This window comes from Schistocerca serialis, chromosome 4 (genome assembly GCF_023864345.2).
Source record: "Schistocerca serialis cubense isolate TAMUIC-IGC-003099 chromosome 4, iqSchSeri2.2, whole genome shotgun sequence".
Classification (NCBI taxonomy): domain Eukaryota; kingdom Metazoa; phylum Arthropoda; class Insecta; order Orthoptera; family Acrididae; genus Schistocerca; species Schistocerca serialis.
Genome location: NC_064641.1, coordinates 464,259,174 through 464,277,911, shown reverse-complemented (window position 1 = coordinate 464,277,911; position 18,738 = coordinate 464,259,174). Strand labels below are relative to the sequence as shown.

Genomic DNA, 18,738 nt, shown 5'->3' with positions numbered 1-18,738 from the left:
CACATGCTCTGGCAATTTGGTGCTGTTAAAAGTAAGGATAAATGAGTCGGACTTCATGAGAGCACCATCCACCCGTTTCATAACGTGTTGCACGTCGACAATTCCTTCCTGGGATCATTCAGCCTTCAGTTCATCTTGGGGAATGTCAACAAGATCTCTGCAAGTCACAACACCTTTGCTGTAGTTCAAGGTGTTGTAAAATTCAGTCTCTATCGCAAACTTCCCAAGAAATTGTGCCTTCTGAAGGTTCCTGACTTGCTGGAAGCTAGATGTTTCAACCAACAAGGTTCCATTTCGCAAATGCTTGACAGATTTTAAGGTGTCAGCAATGCCTTCTAAGCTTTTCTGTATATAAAATGGTGAAACTTTATCGAAACTCCCCTCTTTTCTTTTAATTATAAGAAACACATTCTGCGAAGCAGTTTGCATTCTGTTACCAGTAACTGAATCAGGAGGACTGGCTACATGAGCCCTCTTGTTGGATTGGGTGTTGGAACCTACCAGCGGCCCACCCTTTCCGCTGGGAGGAGAGGAACAAAAGTTCGAGGGTTCCATCTCGGTCCCACAAGCAGCTAGGGAACTAGAAGTCCACCTAGACAGAGCCCCGCGTGCCTAGGTAAGCCTTATACAACTGAGCTGTGGCAGGTTCCCCAGAGGTTGCCCGCTAACGACCGTTCCACCTCAACAGCCACGCATCTCATCGGCATGCAGCACACCTTGAGCGGTGCTTACCAGTCCCCAGCTCAGGAACACTGGGGTCGTCAAGCCCGTACCCAGCAAATCAATGCTGAGCCCCTGGGGGCGACTGATAGAGGAAATAGATCAGACCCAAAGAAGAGAAGCATATTTTGTGACAGGTTCATTTCATAAGTGTGGGAGCATCACAGAGACAATCATCCATATACGGTGAGAGATGCTACAAGAGAAGTTTTATGTACCATGATGTGGTTTTACTGTTAAAATTCAGAGAGCATAAATCCTAGAAGAATCAATCAGTGTATTGCTTCCTTAGAGAGACCTGACCTCACACGGAGGCTCACCAATAATCATTATTCCAGCATACCTTTGACAACTCGAACAGGAAAGGAGGTAAGTGACCACTGAATACAAAGTACTGTTTGGCATACTATAAGCTGGCTTTGCAGATTGTAGGTATAGGTATTTTGTTGGCATGAAAATCATGCATTTGAAAATGTATTCATTTGCATATTAAGTGCCATTACACATGCTGCCCCTATAAATGAATAAGCCATAATGACTATGGTTTTACACTACAACTTAATGCACTGTTATGTGAAAAAATCAATACATCACATTGCTATCTGATATCAGAGTCATATTAACTCACCAATGAGAACTATAGGATTTTCTTCCAAGTAGCTTGATATGTCATTCCTTTTTGGCTCTCCTCAATCAAAATTTTGACTTAAAAGTCTCTTAAAACTATCAGATTGCAAAATTTCCCACAGTGTGTGATCACTTTCAAGGAGATCAATAACAAAACTAATTTTACTTTTGTCCCACTAAGAGGATGGTATTGTTTGTTTAAAACCTTTTAAAATACAATGTGATGAATTTTCTCATTTCAAGTAAAGACTAAGAACCTACACTTTACATTACGTCCAGTATTAGATTCTGTCACACCTTTCAAGGTCAACTCAGATTTATTTGTTAAATAATACATCTACTTTCTTAACATATCTGTCCACTTTCCCCATATCTCTGATTGCAAACAGACCTTTTCTTTGCACTTTTCAAGAACTGTGAACATTCTGAATGCAGTGGTGTTCTATTTCTTATTTGTTATATTCTACATACCTATTATAAGTAAAATTCTACCCATACAGTCATTAAGTTTAACCACACCAGTTAGATATTTAGCCACAAACAATTTCCTTTGTAGGTTGCACTTGGTAGAAAGCTGTTACCCAGGTTATGTGTAATTATGGTAATAACTTAAAGAAAAATTGTTATGAGGACAATGCTTTTTAGTGAAGTGATTAAGTTGTCTGATTTATTGTAAAAATATATTATAAATGATGATAAGCCTTAGTTAAGGTATTTTATATAACTGATTTCAAACATTTTATAATCTCAGATGCATGGACATATAGTGACCTGTGTGTAAAAATCCTATACAAACTGTACTTAAATCTTTTAAAGTGTGCCTTGGTTACATATTGGAAGAGGATACAGTATGACTGTCTTACTCTGTACAGAATGATTTTAATTAGTGTCTGTAAGCAAGATAATGATGAGATGATGGACCACAGGAGATACATCCATGGATGGAAACTGATAAGAGCACTAATTTTCCAGCATTATTAGCCATCTCCCGGTACAAATTACATTGCAGTCATCTGAAAGTGTGTATTATTGACATAAAATGTTTTGGTTTATTGCCAAGCAAATCATGTGCTGTATTAACTGGAAATGGCATGGTGCGAACTTAGTTATTGTTTGTTCTTAGCAAAAAGTATCATTAAAGAGTAAATACTCTGGGAAGTATATTAATAATTCCAAGATTTTTGAAGAGCTTCTTCAAGATGAGCTATTTTCAACTTTACACAGTATTGTACTAATTTGATCCATGGGATAAATAAAAATGAAACTTTACATGACTATGATTGCAATTTCACTACAGCAGCACAACATTCAATGTGTTGTTCATGGTAACAGTTTGTGTGACTGTAGTCAGCCACTTATGTAATAGATCACTTCAGCTCCACTACTATGAGCCATGAAACAACAAGTCTACTTAAGCTCATGAGCCTGTTTGTCATTGATGTTGACTCTCATACCTTAACATAATTTACTGAAAGTGTGTTTGTTTCTACATTTTCCTTCGAAATTTTGTCAGTAGGCTGCTGCCCACATACTAGCTGCAGAAGTGTCTCAACTGTTTCATTTGTATGAAAATACTGGCAATAGTTTTGTGATTAACCAAAGATGATTTATCTGTCACAATTTTGGCGGAATCCATTCCTTAACTATACAATGAAATATTCACAAGTGCCAAAAGACATAAAATTTATTTTCTTTTTTTAACAAAGAAAAAAAAACTGTGACAGAGGGAGACAGAGGAGGAGGCTGTGAGGAAGGAATAAAGAAATGTTTCTGTGTAGCACAAACATTGTCTTCTGGCAACTTTATGATCCTGTCTTTTATATGCCTACCAGTTGCCACATTGTCATAATTACTAATGACACTTCCAATTTCTTCATTAATCCTTCAAGTACATCTAAACATATCCAACAAATGATTATAATGGTGTTTTTATTCACTTTAGTTTATTCTTTCCAGTTTTATTTTAAGTGTTTGAGCTCAGTACATCACATGCAGCTCATTTTTCCTTGTCTGAAATGCTCTGTTTCACTCATACCCCCAGATCTTGACACCAATGATAATATTCATATGTATCCATTGGTCCTTCATTAAAAGGTGATAACAGATACTTCAGTAAGACAGTGTTTGGATCACATGCTTTGCACACAAAAGAAAACATTTCTTTCACCTACGCACAGCTTTCCTTCTCACTCATAATCTCACAAAGTCTTAAAGCTTCTTTCAGAGCATACTTAAATTCATCACAAGGTCAGGATGAAAGATAAGATGATAAGAGTTCCTACCCAGAGCTAAAATGCATAAATCCTCACAGTGTCTTTCAATTTTAGATGTAAGGTAGCTGTTGTTAATTAACAGGAATGCCGTCTATACCATATTTTATTTTCTTAGTATTGGTAAGTAAATGAACATGGCATTATTTTTTTTAATAATGTCAAGTAATATTTAAGTACACTGTATAGCCTATTCAGACTTTTACTATGTAGTACCCAACAGTTATACTGTTCGACAATTATAGTTGCTAAATTTGACAAAAATGTAATCGTCATTATAATACTATTACATACTATTAGCATTAATTCTGAAGTTTATAACAATCTACACCAATGCTTATGTGGTAACTGCCTTGTTTGTTCCTATCAGCTCAATACTTAATAGAGATCACCCATTAATTCTGTAAAGATAATTAATTTGTAATTTGTTATAACTGGCCTTCTTTATATTTTCAATTTGATTTCATAGCTGTAGCCTGATAACTCTCAGTCCACATGATAAAATCTCTTTTGTGATGTTTCACCCTATCAGTCTTTCAACAAACATACAAATTTTTACCACCTAACTCTTTTTCTTGTTCATATTAGAGAATTAAAATCAGTATATATTGAAATTCTATTTTTCTGAGTAGAAGCCAACTATTCAATTTTAAAATTCTCTTGCAAACATTGTACTCAGAATGCAGCATCACAATGAAAGGGCATTACTCTTGCAACTGTTACAGCACATAGATTCCTTCATATTTACTATATCTCTTCCAGATTTTTTTTTAAAAAAAAAAAAAAAAAAAAAAAAAAAAAAAAAAAAAAAAAAAAAAAAAAAAAAAAAAAAGCAACTTTTACTAATTCATTCCACATAGCTTATTAAGTTGTGTTTTTTTGGAGCTATTCTCTAATAATCTCTGCTACCTTGTCCTCCTCACCTTCTTTGTCTATCAGCTTCTGACTGAAGCATATTTCTTAATAGAATACTTAAACCAGATATGATTGACTTGAATTTTACTTAACTTTATTCAGCAGTGTTTTATTATTATTACTATTATTGTCATTACTATTATTATTTCTTTCATCGTTTTACCAATTTGTCAATTATGTCTCTTCTGAGCCATGAAATTTCAATCAAGTTTATTGTCTATAGCACTACATATGACTGTGGGCTCTTCATTTTGAACTTGATGGAATACATGAATAAAATATTTTGTGAATCTGGGGGAAATTTGCTTGCAACTTTCAAGATGTGTTCCACGGGATGCAGTGTTCAGTGTATCTGGACTGCACAGTTCACTAGAAATACAAATCCACATATCTCACAGCTTCTAGAATGCTCTAAAAGATTGCAGATTTATACTTCTGTGCCAAATCCAGATAAATTTAGCTTCAAATAATACTCAAATTAGCACACACAACAAACGTTATACACTCCTGGAAATGGAAAAAAGAACACATTGACACCGGTGTGTCAGACCCACCATACTTGCTCCGGACACTGTGAGAGGGCTGTACAAGCAATGATCACACGCACGGCACAGCGGACACACCAGGAACCGCGGTGTTGGCCGTCGAATGGCGCTAGCTGCGCAGCATTTGTGCACCGCCGCCGTCAGTGTCAGCCAGTTTGCCGTGGCATACGGAGCTCCATCGCAGTCTTTAACACTGGTAGCATGCCGCGACAGCGTGGACGTGAACCGTATGTGCAGTTGACGGACTTTGAGCGAGGGCGTATAGTGGGTATGCGGGAGGCCGGGTGGACGTACCGCCGAATTGCTCAACACGTGGGGCGTGAGGTCTCCACAGTACATCGATGTTGTCACCAGTGGTCGGCGGAAGGTGCACGTGCCCGTCGATCTGGGACCGGACCGCAGCGACGCACAGATGCACGCCAAGACCGTAGGATCCTACGCAGTGCCGTAGGGGACCACACCGCCACTTCCCAGCAAATTAGGGACACTGTTGCTCCTGGGGTATCGGCGAGGACCATTCGCAACCGTCTCCATGAAGCTGGGCTACGGTCCCGCACACCGTTAGGCCGTCTTCCGCTCACGCCCCAACATCGTGCAGTCCGCCTCCAGTGGTGTCGCAACAGGCGTGAATGGAGGGACGAATGGAGACGTGTCGTCTTCAGCGATGAGAGTCGCTTCTGCCTTGGTGCCAATGATGGTCGTATGCGTGTTTGGTGCCGTGCAGGTGAGCGCCACAATCAGGACTGCATACGACCGAGGCACACAGGGCCAACACCCGGCATCATGGTGTGGGGAGCGATCTCCTACACTGGCCGTACACAACTGGTGATCGTCGAGGGGACACTGAATAGTGCACGGTACATTCAAACCGTCATCGAACCCATCGTTCTACCATTCCTAGACCGGCAAGGGAACTTGCAGTTCCAACAGGACAATGCATGTCCGCGTGTATCCCGTGCCACCCAACGTGCTCTAGAAGGTGTAAGTCAACTACCCTGGCCAGCAAGATCTCCGGATCTGTCCCCCATTGAGCATGTCTGGGACTGGATGAAGCGTCGTCTCACGCGGTCTGCACGTCCAGCACGAACGCTGGTCCAACTAAGGCGCCAGGTGGAAATGGCATGGCAAGCCGTTCCACAGGACTACATCCAGCATCTCTACGATCGACTCCATGGGAGAATAGCAGCCTGCATTGCTGCGAAAGGTGGATATACACTGTACTAGTGCCGACATTGTGCATGCTCTGTTGCCTGTGTCTATGTGCCTGTGGTTCTGTCAGTGTGATCATGTGATGTATCTGACCCCAGGAATGTGTCAATAAAGTTTCCCCTTCCTGGGACAATGAATTCACGGTGTTCTTATTTCAATTTCCAGGAGTGTACATCCACATCGAAACTGGTGTCAGTGACCATGACACAGCTGTGACAAAAATGATTACCAAAGTACAAAGGACAACAAAAACAAGCAGAAAGATATATATGTCAGTAAATTAGACAAAAAAATCAGTATTTTCATACGTCAGCAAGGAATTTGAAACAATCAGCACAGGTCAGGATCATCTAGAGGAACTCTGGCTCAAGTTAAGAAGAATAGTTGACCATGCACTGGATAGATATGTACCCAGTAGAATAGTTCAAAATGGGAGGGAACCTCCATGGTATACAGTCACTGTAAAAAAAGTTCTAAAGAAACAGAGATTACTGCATAAGAGGTAAAAAAGAAAGTGTAGGACTGTAGATAGAGAGATGCTGAGTGAAACGTGTTTGGCTGTCAAGAGAGCAATATGTGATGCCTTCCTTGATTACAATAGCAGAATATTGTCAAGTGATCTTCCACAGAACCCAAAGAAATTCTGGTCATATGTAAAGGCTGTTAGTAGCACTTAAGTTAGTGTCCAGTCCCTAACAAATAAGACAGGAACTGAAATTGAGGGTAGCAAAGCAAAAGCTGAAAAGCTTAAATCCATTCTCAAATGAACCTCTACAAAGAAAAACCAAGGAGAATTTCCCCAATTTAATCCTCATACCACTGAATAGATAAATGAAATAAGTATTGTCAAGGGTGTTGAGAAACAGCTGAAATTGTTAAATTTGAACAAAGCTCTGGGGCATGTTGGAATCCCTCCCAGATTCTATATTTAATATGCAGCTGAGTTAGCCCCTCTTCTATAACCCATCACAATTCCTCGGACCAAAAACTGTGCCAAGTTCTTGGAAAAAAGGCATATGCCACATTCTTCTAGAAGAAGGGTAGTAGAAGTGATCCACAAAACCATTGTCCAACATCAGATTCATATTTTATATGAGTCATTCAGCATTATTACATGCAATAGACTTTGTCAGACCACTTAACTTATTAATTTTATAAAATACATTTTTATGTATTTAAGTTTATATTGAGCATCTCTAAAAGTTCTTCTAATGAATGAAAACAGTTAGTTGACAAGAAGTCGTGTAACTTTTCCTTAAATACTTTGATTGGCATGCTTGAGGCATGTTATATATTTTAATTGCAATGTACTTGTGACTATTGCTAATTTTTGCTAATCTATTTTGTGGCAAGAGCAGAGATTCTTGTATTGCAGTTGTGCCTGTGATCCATTACACCAAAATTTGGAAGTTGAGCAAGTATATAGTTAACGCTATCAAGAGTATATAGATTAGTAACTGTTAATATTCTACATTTAATGAACAATTGTTTACAATGTGTCCTATTATCTACCTTTGTCATTACTCTAATTACTTCTGGATCATCCGTTTTTTTCTCTTTCCCCAGAGTATTAACCCATACGTTAAAACAGACTCAAAAAAAGCAAAGTACACTGTCCTTACAAATTCAACTGTCACCAGCACATCTGTCTCTTCAGCAGATATGTAACTCGACTGCCTAACCACTATGTGTTCAACATGAGAGTTCCATGTTAGTTTACTGTCAAGTATGATACATAAAAATTTTGCATTTTGTTTTTCTATTTTTACAGTCTCTGAGAGACTGAACAACATATTCTATGTCTTTTTTTCATTTAATAGTAGACCATTCTCCTTAAACCACGATATTGCACTTTTTTGCCAAATTCATACTACTAACAAGGTTTACAGAGGAAAAGTTATACCACCTGCAAACATATATGTCTTTACGTCTGTGTTTCCCAGCAAGTCATTTATATGCACAAGAAATAGAAGTGGTCCTAATTTAGATCCCAGTGGCACTCCGTGTTGAGCCTCAACTGTGTTTGACAGATGACTTCCTGAACTCAACACTTGCTTCCTTTTTTTTTTTTTATTAATGTATGATTTGAAGAGTTTTAACTTTTGTCATATATTCCATAGTACTCAAGTTTAGACAGCAAATGTTCAACACAGTCAAAGGCCTTGCTCAGATAGCATAAGATTATCTGTATGTGAACATAGTCCTCAAATGATGCTAAACTGTCTCGCACTAAGAGTTCTATGGCATGTATAGTTGAATTTTCTTTTCTGTAACCAAACTCTGATGTACATAGCACATCATTTAGTTCTCATACATTATCCCTTCAAAGACTTTGGCTAGTACTGGAATTAGTTAAATTGGTCTGTAATTTGCTGGATCAGATTTGCTATCCTACTTAAAGGAGTCACCTTGGATAGGTTGAGAGGATCAGGCAAAAAGCCTTATATGAGACACAGGTTTATAGAATATGTTAACGGTGCTGCAATGTAATGTATTATTTCTTTCAGTAGACTGTTTGACATATTAAAAATATCTTTACTATGTGAAGTTTTCATTTCTTTGACAGTTTAAAGAACTTCATCTTGGCAAGCCTCTTTGAAGTGTGCCAATGGAAGTCTGGCCTGATTTTGATTTAATTTTGTGCCCTTGAAATAATTTGTATGTGTTACATTGGGCTTACTGACCAACTTTTTCATTTCAGCAGCACAGCTTACAAAATATTTGTTGAACATATCTGCCAGTATTGGGAATGTCTTCAAAATTTCTGATTTCACCTTTAACAATATTAATTACTGACCAGGTTGTTTTGCACTGTGTTTTTACTATTTTTATGAGATTAGTGTTGTATCTTTCTTTAGCCAATTGTAGATCTTTCTTATACAGTTTATTAGTGGTTATTTGGAGGTCTTTAATTTCATTAGAATTATTTGCTTTGCCAAGGCACTTTAACAGCAGCAGCTTATTTTTTAAATCCTCCAACTCTTTGGTGTACCACAATTTACCTTTCTTGTTTTATGATATTTCTTTGGAAGAAGATGAGCTTTTAACATACCTATTAAGCAGTTGTGGAATGCTGCATAAACTGTTTGGGCATTGGAATCACATCTTTGAAATAATTTGTCCTCAGTTAGTTATGCTCAGCTGGTGTATTAGCTTTCTGAGATATTTTTTTATTAGTGTTAAGGTATTAGATTTGGATAACTTTTGTAAAACCTTGTTCTCATCCCCTTCTATAAAATGTCTTAACTCTCCTGTTAACATGAAGTAATCTGAGAAATCAAATTCCTTTATACTAGTGGAGCACATATGATGAGCACAGTTGACAAATGCATTATCTAAGCATGCTTTTAGTCTTGTCAGTTCAGAATTTACGTGATGGAAGTTGTGCTGCCTTTGCTTATTCAGTACCGTATTTACACTGGCTTTGTTGCATGTTACATCAAAGCTTGAATTAAAGTCTCACCCAATTATAGTTACATGTTGCTTCCACTTTGTATTGTAGCAAAGTACACTATCTAAATTATCTAAAAAGGTTTTTTTTTTTTTTCACTTGAGTCAGGGGAATAGTAAATACATACTAAGATAAGCTGCATTACATCACATATGATTCCAGTAATTTCAAAGTGTTTCTCTACACATGCCCAACTGAGATGTAGTGCTCTAAACCCTATTTCATTTGAAACATAGATAACAGTACCACCACTACAGTATTGACATCTGCAATTACTGTTTCCATTTTTATAACCTTCTGGTTCATAGTATTCTGTTTGTCCTGGCTTAAGCCAATGTTCAGATAAGCATAGGAAAGAATGATTATTTTGTGGCGACATACTGAAAACTTTGGGTCAAGGCAACCAGGTAGATGCAGTATTTCTTGATTTCCAAGAAGCATTTCACTCAGTACCACTCTCATGCTTATTGCCAAAAGTATGGCCATATAGGGTATCAAGTGAAATTTGTGACTGGATTGAAAACTTTTTTGGTAGGGAGGATACAGCATGTTACCTTTGATGGAGAGTCATCATCAGAGGTGGAAGTAACTTCTGGTATGCACTAAGAAAGTGTGTTGGGACCCTTGCTGTTCATGCTATATATTAATGACCTTGCAGACAATATTAATAGTAAAATCAGGCTTTCTGGAGATGATGCAGTTATCTGTAATGAAGTATTGTCTGAGAGAAGCTGCATAAATTTTCAGTTAGATCTTAAAATTTCAAAGTGGTGCAGAATCTGGAAACTTGCTCTAAATGTTCAGAAATATAAAATTTTGCCCTTCACAAAATGAAAAGAAATGTACTGTCCTATGACTATAATATCAGTGAACCGTTGCTGAAATCAGCCAACTCATACAATTACCTCTGCATAAAACTTTGCAGGAACATGAAATGGAATGATCTCATAGGTTCAGTCATGGGTAAAGCAGCTGGTAGACTTTGGTTTATTGGTAGAATACTGGGGAAGTGAAATCAGTCTACAAAAGAGATTGCTTACAAATCATTCAGCAACTGCTTCTAGAATATTGATCAAGTGTGTGGAACCCATGCCAGATAGGACTAACAGGGGATACTGAACATATACAGAGAAGGGCAGCACAAACAATCACAGGTTTGTTTAATCCATGGGAGAGTGTTACAGAGATACTGAAGGAACTGAAGTGGAGGACTTGTGAAGATAGATGTACACTATCCCAAGAAAGTCTATAAACAAAGTTTCAAGACCTGGCTCTAAATGATTACTCTAGGAATATACTACAACTCCCTATGCACCACTCGCATAGGGATCGTGAGGATAAGATTATAATAATTACTGCATGCACAGAGGCATTCAAACAATCATTCTTCCTGTGCTCTATATGTGAATGAAACAAGAAGAAACCCTAGTAACTGTTACAATGGGACATAATTTCTGTTGTGCACCCCATGGTGGTTTCCAGAGTATAGATGTAGATGTAAATGTAGAAGAAAATACATGAAAATATGTCAGTTTCAGAAATGAGACACTAAAAGTATCAGACAACTTTTGCCACTTGGGCAACAATGTAACTGACAGAAGAAAGATGATTTAATATGCACATTAGCAACAAAAAGAAAAATCTTACAAGATAAATATGTTAACTTCTAATATAAGTTTGTTAGGAAGTCATTTTGAAAGTATATGTTTAATGTGCAGTCTTAAAAGGAAGCAAAATATGACTTACAAGCAGTACAGACAACCAGTATAACAGTAGTTTTTCAAATGTGGTGCTACAGAAGAATGCTGGAGATTAAATGGTAGACTGGATTACTAATGAAGAGGTACTGAATCAAATTGGGGAGAAAGAGTTGTGGATTCATTTGCCTGAAAGTAATAACAAGTTGGGATATGATGTGAGACATCAAAGAATAGTTCATTTGTTAGTGGAAGGAGAGAAAGGATGTAAAAATTGTATTGGAAGATAAAAACTTGACTATAGCAAAAAGGCTCAAGAGGATGTAGGGTATAGTAGATCTGCTGAAACAAAGCCACTGCACAGGTTAGTCTGGCGTGAAGGGCTGCATCAAAGTGCTCTTCCACCAAAGGCCACTACACCAACAACAACAATTGCTCATAATGTTACCACTGATCAGTATGAAATCAGGGTTACAACCCCATCCATATCTACCAATAATAAAGGCAACAATAGGTTTGCACCAAGTATGAGAGCCACTTTATTTCTCATTCATGCAATGTAGATATACTGATCCCCAGATTCACAATTCAAAACAATAATATTATGATTAAAATCTGTAATAACTCTCTGTGTGTGGTGATTCTGGAAATGAGAATTTATCTTGATAAAGAATTTATATGCATTTTACATCTTACACCTGGAAGCAAAAATGCACAGATGATTCTCTAAAATAGTGCTTTCAATGTAATGCTATCCTGTGAAGGGCAACAATAATACTTGACATTTAAAATGGTTAAAGATATAAATCCCAGCTTTATGATGGCATCTCTCAATGGCAAGACATGCTCCCATTACTTTTTGTTTCCAGCACAAACAGTATGTGCCATACTTGATGATTACAAAGTTCTTGTCACTGCTCCTCTTCTGTTGATGGTATTATTTGTATATCAACCAAGACAATAATTATTTGTGCTTCTGGTGAGTGATCAGATGATATCAATGTTTCTGGTGTTAGCACTTGAGCCAGAATCATGCTATTGCCAGTCAAATACCGATTGCTTCCCTCTGTCAGAAACCAATCTTAAAAAGGATGCAAGTCCAGTGTTTTCACTGTACCACTTTGCTCAGCACAGCTGTAAGTACACAGCTAGGCATTAAAATTACATCACAAATAAGGTACACAAGAAACAAAAAAATTGCCATGAAATATAATCTGTGCTTGGAGATGCAAATGATTGCTATTTCAGCACAGCTACACAAAATATGTACAGGAAATGCCATCTACATTCTATGTATGTTATTATTGTTGTGGTTATCAATCTGAAGACTTGTTTGATGAGGCTCTCCAAGCTAGTTTACCCTGTGCAAGCTTCTTCAACTGTATATACATACTACAAACTACATCCATGTGAACGTGTTTACTGTATCCAAGCCATATCTCCCTCTACAATTTTTGCCCTCCACACTTCCTTCTATAACTAAGCTGACAATTGCTTGACACTTCAGAGTGTGCCATATCAACCAATCCCTTATTTTAAACAATTTATGCCACAAATTTCTTTCCTCCCAAATTCAATTAGTACCTCCTTATTACTTATGCAACTTGCCTATCAAATCTTCAGCATTCTTCTGTATGAATGGTTCATAATTTACATTTCACTTCTGTACAAGGCTACACTCCAGAATCATACATTCAGTGAATATTTCCTAATATTTAAATTTGTATTTGATGTTAATGCATTTTTCTCTTCCAAAAATGCTTTCCTTACTATTGTCAGTATGCAGTTTATACCCCTTCTGCTTCAGCCATCATGAGTTATTTTGCTGCCAAGGTACAATATTCATCTATTACTTTAAATGTCTCATTTCCCAATCTGATTCCTCCAGCTCATCTGATGTAATTTGACTACATTCTATAGAATTGTTTCACTTTTGTTGATATTCATCTTGTAACCACCTTGTAAGGCACTATCCATCCTAAGCAACTACTTTTCCAGGTCCTTTGCTGTCTATAACTGAATTATAATGTCATCAGAAAACCTTACAGTTTTAATTTCTTCTCTCTGAACTTTAATTCTGTCTACAAATTTTTCTTTGATTTCCTCTATTTCTTGCTCAATCTGCAGATTGAATAACTAGAGGGATAGGCTACCCTGCCTCACTCCCCTGTCAACTGCTGGTCTTTTTCTTATCCTTTGACTCTTATAACTGCAGTATGGTTTAAGTGAAGTTATAAAGAATCTCTCCCTTCTTGTATTTTATCCTTGTCATCTCCAGAATTTTTGTGTATTACAGCCAACATTGTCAAAATCTTTCTTTAAGCCTACAAATTATCCAAGCATATGTTTGTCTCTTTTCAACCTGCCTTTGTTGATAAGTTGTAGTTGCAATACTGCATTGCATATTCCTATGTTTCCCTGGAATTCAAGTCAGCTTCTCCTGGTCTATCCATTCTCCTGTAAATAGTTCATGTCAGTTTTTTGTGACCATGACCTTTATCAACTAAGGGTTTTGCTAATATTAACACATGTCAGCACCTGTCTTCCTTACAACTGGAATTATTACAGTCTTCTTGAAGTTTGAAGATGTTTCACCTGTGTCATACATTTTGCATATGTTATCAGGCAGTATTGTTTCATCATTGTAGTTTCTCCCATGGATCTCAATAACTCTGATTGAATATTGTCTACTCTGATTGTCTTGTTTTGACTTATGTCTTTTTTATCCACTTCATCTTCTCTTTTCATAACATTGTGTTTTAGTTCATTTCCTTCATATAGTCATTTGTATATTCCTTCCACCTTCCCTTTTTTGTTTTGTCCCAGGTTTCCATCTGAGCTCTTAAATTACACATGGGCACTTCTGTTTTCTCCAAAGGTTTCTTCAGTATTCCAGTAGGCAACATCTGTGTTTCCCATAGTCATGCAAGCTTCTACAGCTTTGCATTTGCCCTCCAGTCATTTCCGCTTTGCCATTTTCACTTTCCGTATAACTCAATTTTTAACCATCTGTATCCCCTTTCACTGCTTCATTGGCTGTGTTTCTTGAATTCTTCGTTTTGTCAGTTAAATACAGCACCTTACGACCATGTCTCAATGCTACCCTGTCATCTTCTGTTAAGAACCTTAACAATGCTTCCATCAATCATTGCCTAATACTTCCTCTAAAACTCTTAACAATGCCCAGACATTTCAGTTTGTTCAGTTCCTATCTACAACCATACTCTGCAACCAATGTGAAATACATGGCAGCGGGTACTTACCATTGTACCAGTTACTTAAGCTTTTTCCCATTCCATTCACATAAGGACTGCAGGAAGAGTGACTGTTTCAAAATTTCTGTGCATGCTGTAAATAACTTAATTGTACCCTCACAATCCCTAAGGGAGTGATATGTAGTAGGTTGTAATATATTCCCAGAGTCATCATTTAAAGCTGGTTCTTGAAACTTTGTAAGTAGACTTTCTCATGATAGTTGGCTTCTATCTTCAAGTGTCTACCAGTTCAGTTAGTTCAGAATTTCTGTGAAACGCACAGAGTCAAACAAACCTGTGACTTCTTGCGCTGGCATTCTCTGTACACATTCACTGCCCCCTGTTAGTCCCATTTCATACAGGTTCCACACAGTTGAGCAATATTTTGAGATGAGCTGCATGAGTGATTTGTAAGCTATCTCCTTTATAGACTAATTGAATTTCTTTAGTATTCTACCAATAAACCAAAGTCTGTCACCTGATTTACCTATGACATTGCTTATATGATTGTTCCATTTCATATCACTATAAAGTGTTATACCCAGGTATTTGTGTTAGTTGATATAGTTCAATTGTATCTCGTTCACACTGTAGTCATATGATATCATACTTTTTCACTTTTTGAACTGCACAGTTTTACATTTTTGAACATTTGAAGCATGTTGTCATCCTTTGCACCATTTTATTATGTAATTAAACTCTACTTAAACATTTGTGCAGCTTTCTTCAGACAGTAGTTCTTTATAGATAACTGTATCATCTGTGAGAACTCTGAAATTACTATTAATATTTACTGCAAGATCATTAATACACAACACGAACAGCAAGGATCCCTGGGACTCATCGCAAAGTTACTTCAAAGTGTGTCAGTTACTGGCCATTCAGAATAGCATGGTGCATTCTCCCTTATGATCTTACTTTTAATAATAAGCATAGATGTGGTACTGAGTCAAAAGCTTTTCAGAAATCAAGAAATACTGCCTGTACCTGACTGCCTTTATGCATGGCTTTCAGGATGTCATGTGGAAAAAATGCGAGTTAGGTTTCACATGATCAGTGTTTTTGGAATCTACGCTTGTTGGCACGGAGGAGGTTATTCTGTTCAAGATACCTCATTATATTTGTGCTCAGGATACATTCTAAGATTTTACAACAAATGGATGTCATGGGTACTGGGTGACAGTTTTCTGAACCAGTTCTGCTGCCCTTTTTGTAGATGGGTGTCACCTATACTTTCTTCCAACTACTGGGCATGGTGTATTGTTCAAGGGATCTATGATGCTTTATAGTTAAAAAAGGGTGTAACTGAGTCAAAAATTTAGTATATAAACTGATAGGGAGTCCATCAAGCCCTTGAGTTTGCTCAATTTTAATGATTTCACCTGTTTCTCAACACCACTGTCGGTAATTTTTTGCCTGATACAATAAACACATGGGGACAGTACTCTAAATTTTCATTTGTAAAGTAACATTTGAAAATAGAGTTAAAATTCCCAGGCTGAGATGCCATGCTTGATATATAAAACTGCTCCCTGACATTTTGTCTCCAAATGCGAGATACTTTTTCTGAGGTAAAACAGCTACTGCCACCATGGCTCGAAGGGCTCTCACATTTAGAGAGTTCATAAGGGGTACCAAGATAGACCATGTGATGCTGACTATGTAGCTATCTCTTGATGGTGTCATCATTCTCACTTTAAAGAAAAGGCTGTCGTTCAGCCGACGCAAAGTCGACACCCTATTTTATCAAGTTCTTCAAACCTTATTCTTTTCTTTTAAGGTACTATGGTGTTTATGAGTCTAGTTTTGGTTCTCTATACATGGGAGCATGATAACCCAATGTCCTTGCTAAAATGCTCATCTTACTGAATTTTCCCATCTCGAAAAACATGTACTGCTATGGCCGATTTTTCAGTACACTCCAGATGACAGTTCCTTTTGTGTTTGGCTATGCAGGTTTGACACTTCTTTCTGTGGTTCCAATATAGTCTTGTTTGCAAGTGCATGGAATTTTATATGCCCCAAGTGTTTCCAGAGGGTATCGTGCATCTTCTGTCATTCTTAAATATTCGCTCATCTTCTTGGTGGGTCTAAAGATTGTTTCAACCACATACTTCACCAAAATTTTCCTGATGTGATACGTAATTTTATTAATTAATAGGGGAAAAACGTTCTTCTCTTCATTGACGCTCTGCTCGGCAATCGCAAATCCATTTTTCTTGATGTTTGGCAATAAGTGATTTTATTCATCCTGTAAATAAACCAGCTCACAGATTTTGTTGGCTGTGTCCACCAAGGTTTTAATGACACCTCTTTTTTGTCTAGGATGATGGTTTGATTCCTTGTGGAGGTATCGATCAGTGTAGGCTATGTGCAGTGGCGGATTTAAAAATTTTGCGCCCCTAGGCACACCATATTGATTGTATGCCCCCCCCCCCCCAGAAAAAACCTGTTTTAAATAATAATTATTACCCGATCACTTCACAATTGCCATTTTGGGTTGGAGCGCTGTGAGCTGTTATAGTGCTCTGCTATTCGTTGTTCTGAAGGACGCGTATGCGGTCTAGTCGCGCTCAATCAAAATGTGATATGCTTCCTGAACTGTACTTGGTGTACGGCAGCGTATAAAACAAACTTAAAACTGCATTGTGTTAACACATTCTTTTGTCGAAAGTCAACATAAACCAACACAAGGAAGTAACTTTTCTTTTATGGCCTAAAAATTCAGCAGAGCGTGTAGGAGACAACAGATTTTTGTTATACATTCACTTTTAATATGTTCTTTTTACACGACACCGTTAAAAATGAATACAAAAAGTTGTGTTACGATCTAAAACTTGAAGCGAACGTGTCATACATTAGAAATTAAAACGTACTTTTACAGAAATGAGTTCAAAATTAAAATTAAACTGTGGTTTTACGATCTAATAACTTGAATGTATAGCAGATTAAAAAAAAAAAAATCACGTTCGGCATTAATGCGTGAATCTCTAGGAAAACGTAAGAAATGAAAATGAAATAGAGATTTCGGTGCACGAACTAATGACTACATGCTATAACTACTGTAAATACAGACGAACAAACACAGAACTGAATTTGCTATTACATAATTTTACAAACTTGTGCGGAAAAATCAAATTGGTTTTATAATATGATAGTTAAAGTGTAAAGCATTAGGGTCTGTGTAGCTAGAAGCTGCGTAATAAGTGTACGCAATACCGTTAATCCATGTAAGGGCTGAACAGTTTTGTACTGCAGCTACTGCTCTCACCATAGCTCTTTCTAACGGTATTGGCAAAGTTTTTACGTATTTATCGACAGAACTGAACGACGTTATTTATTAACATTTTTTCATCTGAGCGTACTCTCCGATAATGTAGTATATTTCTGCGATAACCATACATTTCAACAGACGCCAAGAGTACGCATCAGTTGTAATATACAACAGTTTCAGTATGACTTGACTGTTCCATTTCATATCACTATAAAGTGTTATACCCAGGTATTTGTGTTAGTTGATATAGTTCAATTGTATCTCGTTCACACTGTAGTCATATGATATCATACTTTTTCACTTTTTGAACTGCACAGTTTTACATTTTTGAACATTTGAAGCATGTTGTCATCCTTTGCACCATTTTATTATGTAATTAAACTCTACTTAAACATTTGTGCAGCTTTCTTCAGACAGTAGTTCTTTATAGATAACTGTATCATCTGTGAGAACTCTGAAATTACTATTAATATTTACTGCAAGATCATTAATACACAACACGAACAGCAAGGATCCCTGGGACTCATCGCAAAGTTACTTCAAAGTGTGTCAGTTACTGGCCATTCAGAATAGCATGGTGCATTCTCCCTTATGATCTTACTTTTAATAATAAGCATAGATGTGGTACTGAGTCAAAAGCTTTTCAGAAATCAAGAAATACTGCCTGTACCTGACTGCCTTTATGCATGGCTTTCAGGATGTCATGTGGAAAAAATGCGAGTTAGGTTTCACATGATCAGTGTTTTTGGAATCTACGCTTGTTGGCACGGAGGAGG

General features: G+C 37.2%; 1 protein-coding gene across 2 annotated transcripts in view; it reads left to right on the top strand.

The window, feature by feature from the left end:
* Positions 1–3,643: 3,643 nt before the first annotated feature.
* LOC126475103 (mucin-2-like) overlaps positions 3,644–18,738 on the top strand; it is a 167,372-nt gene continuing 152,277 nt past the window's right edge. For both annotated transcript variants that reach the window (XM_050102681.1, XM_050102680.1), the window contains exon 1: positions 3,644–3,740. In XM_050102681.1, coding sequence (XP_049958638.1) covers positions 3,705–3,740 — 36 coding nt within the window. In that variant the 5' untranslated portion in view covers positions 3,644–3,704. The remainder of the gene's footprint in view (positions 3,741–18,738) is intronic.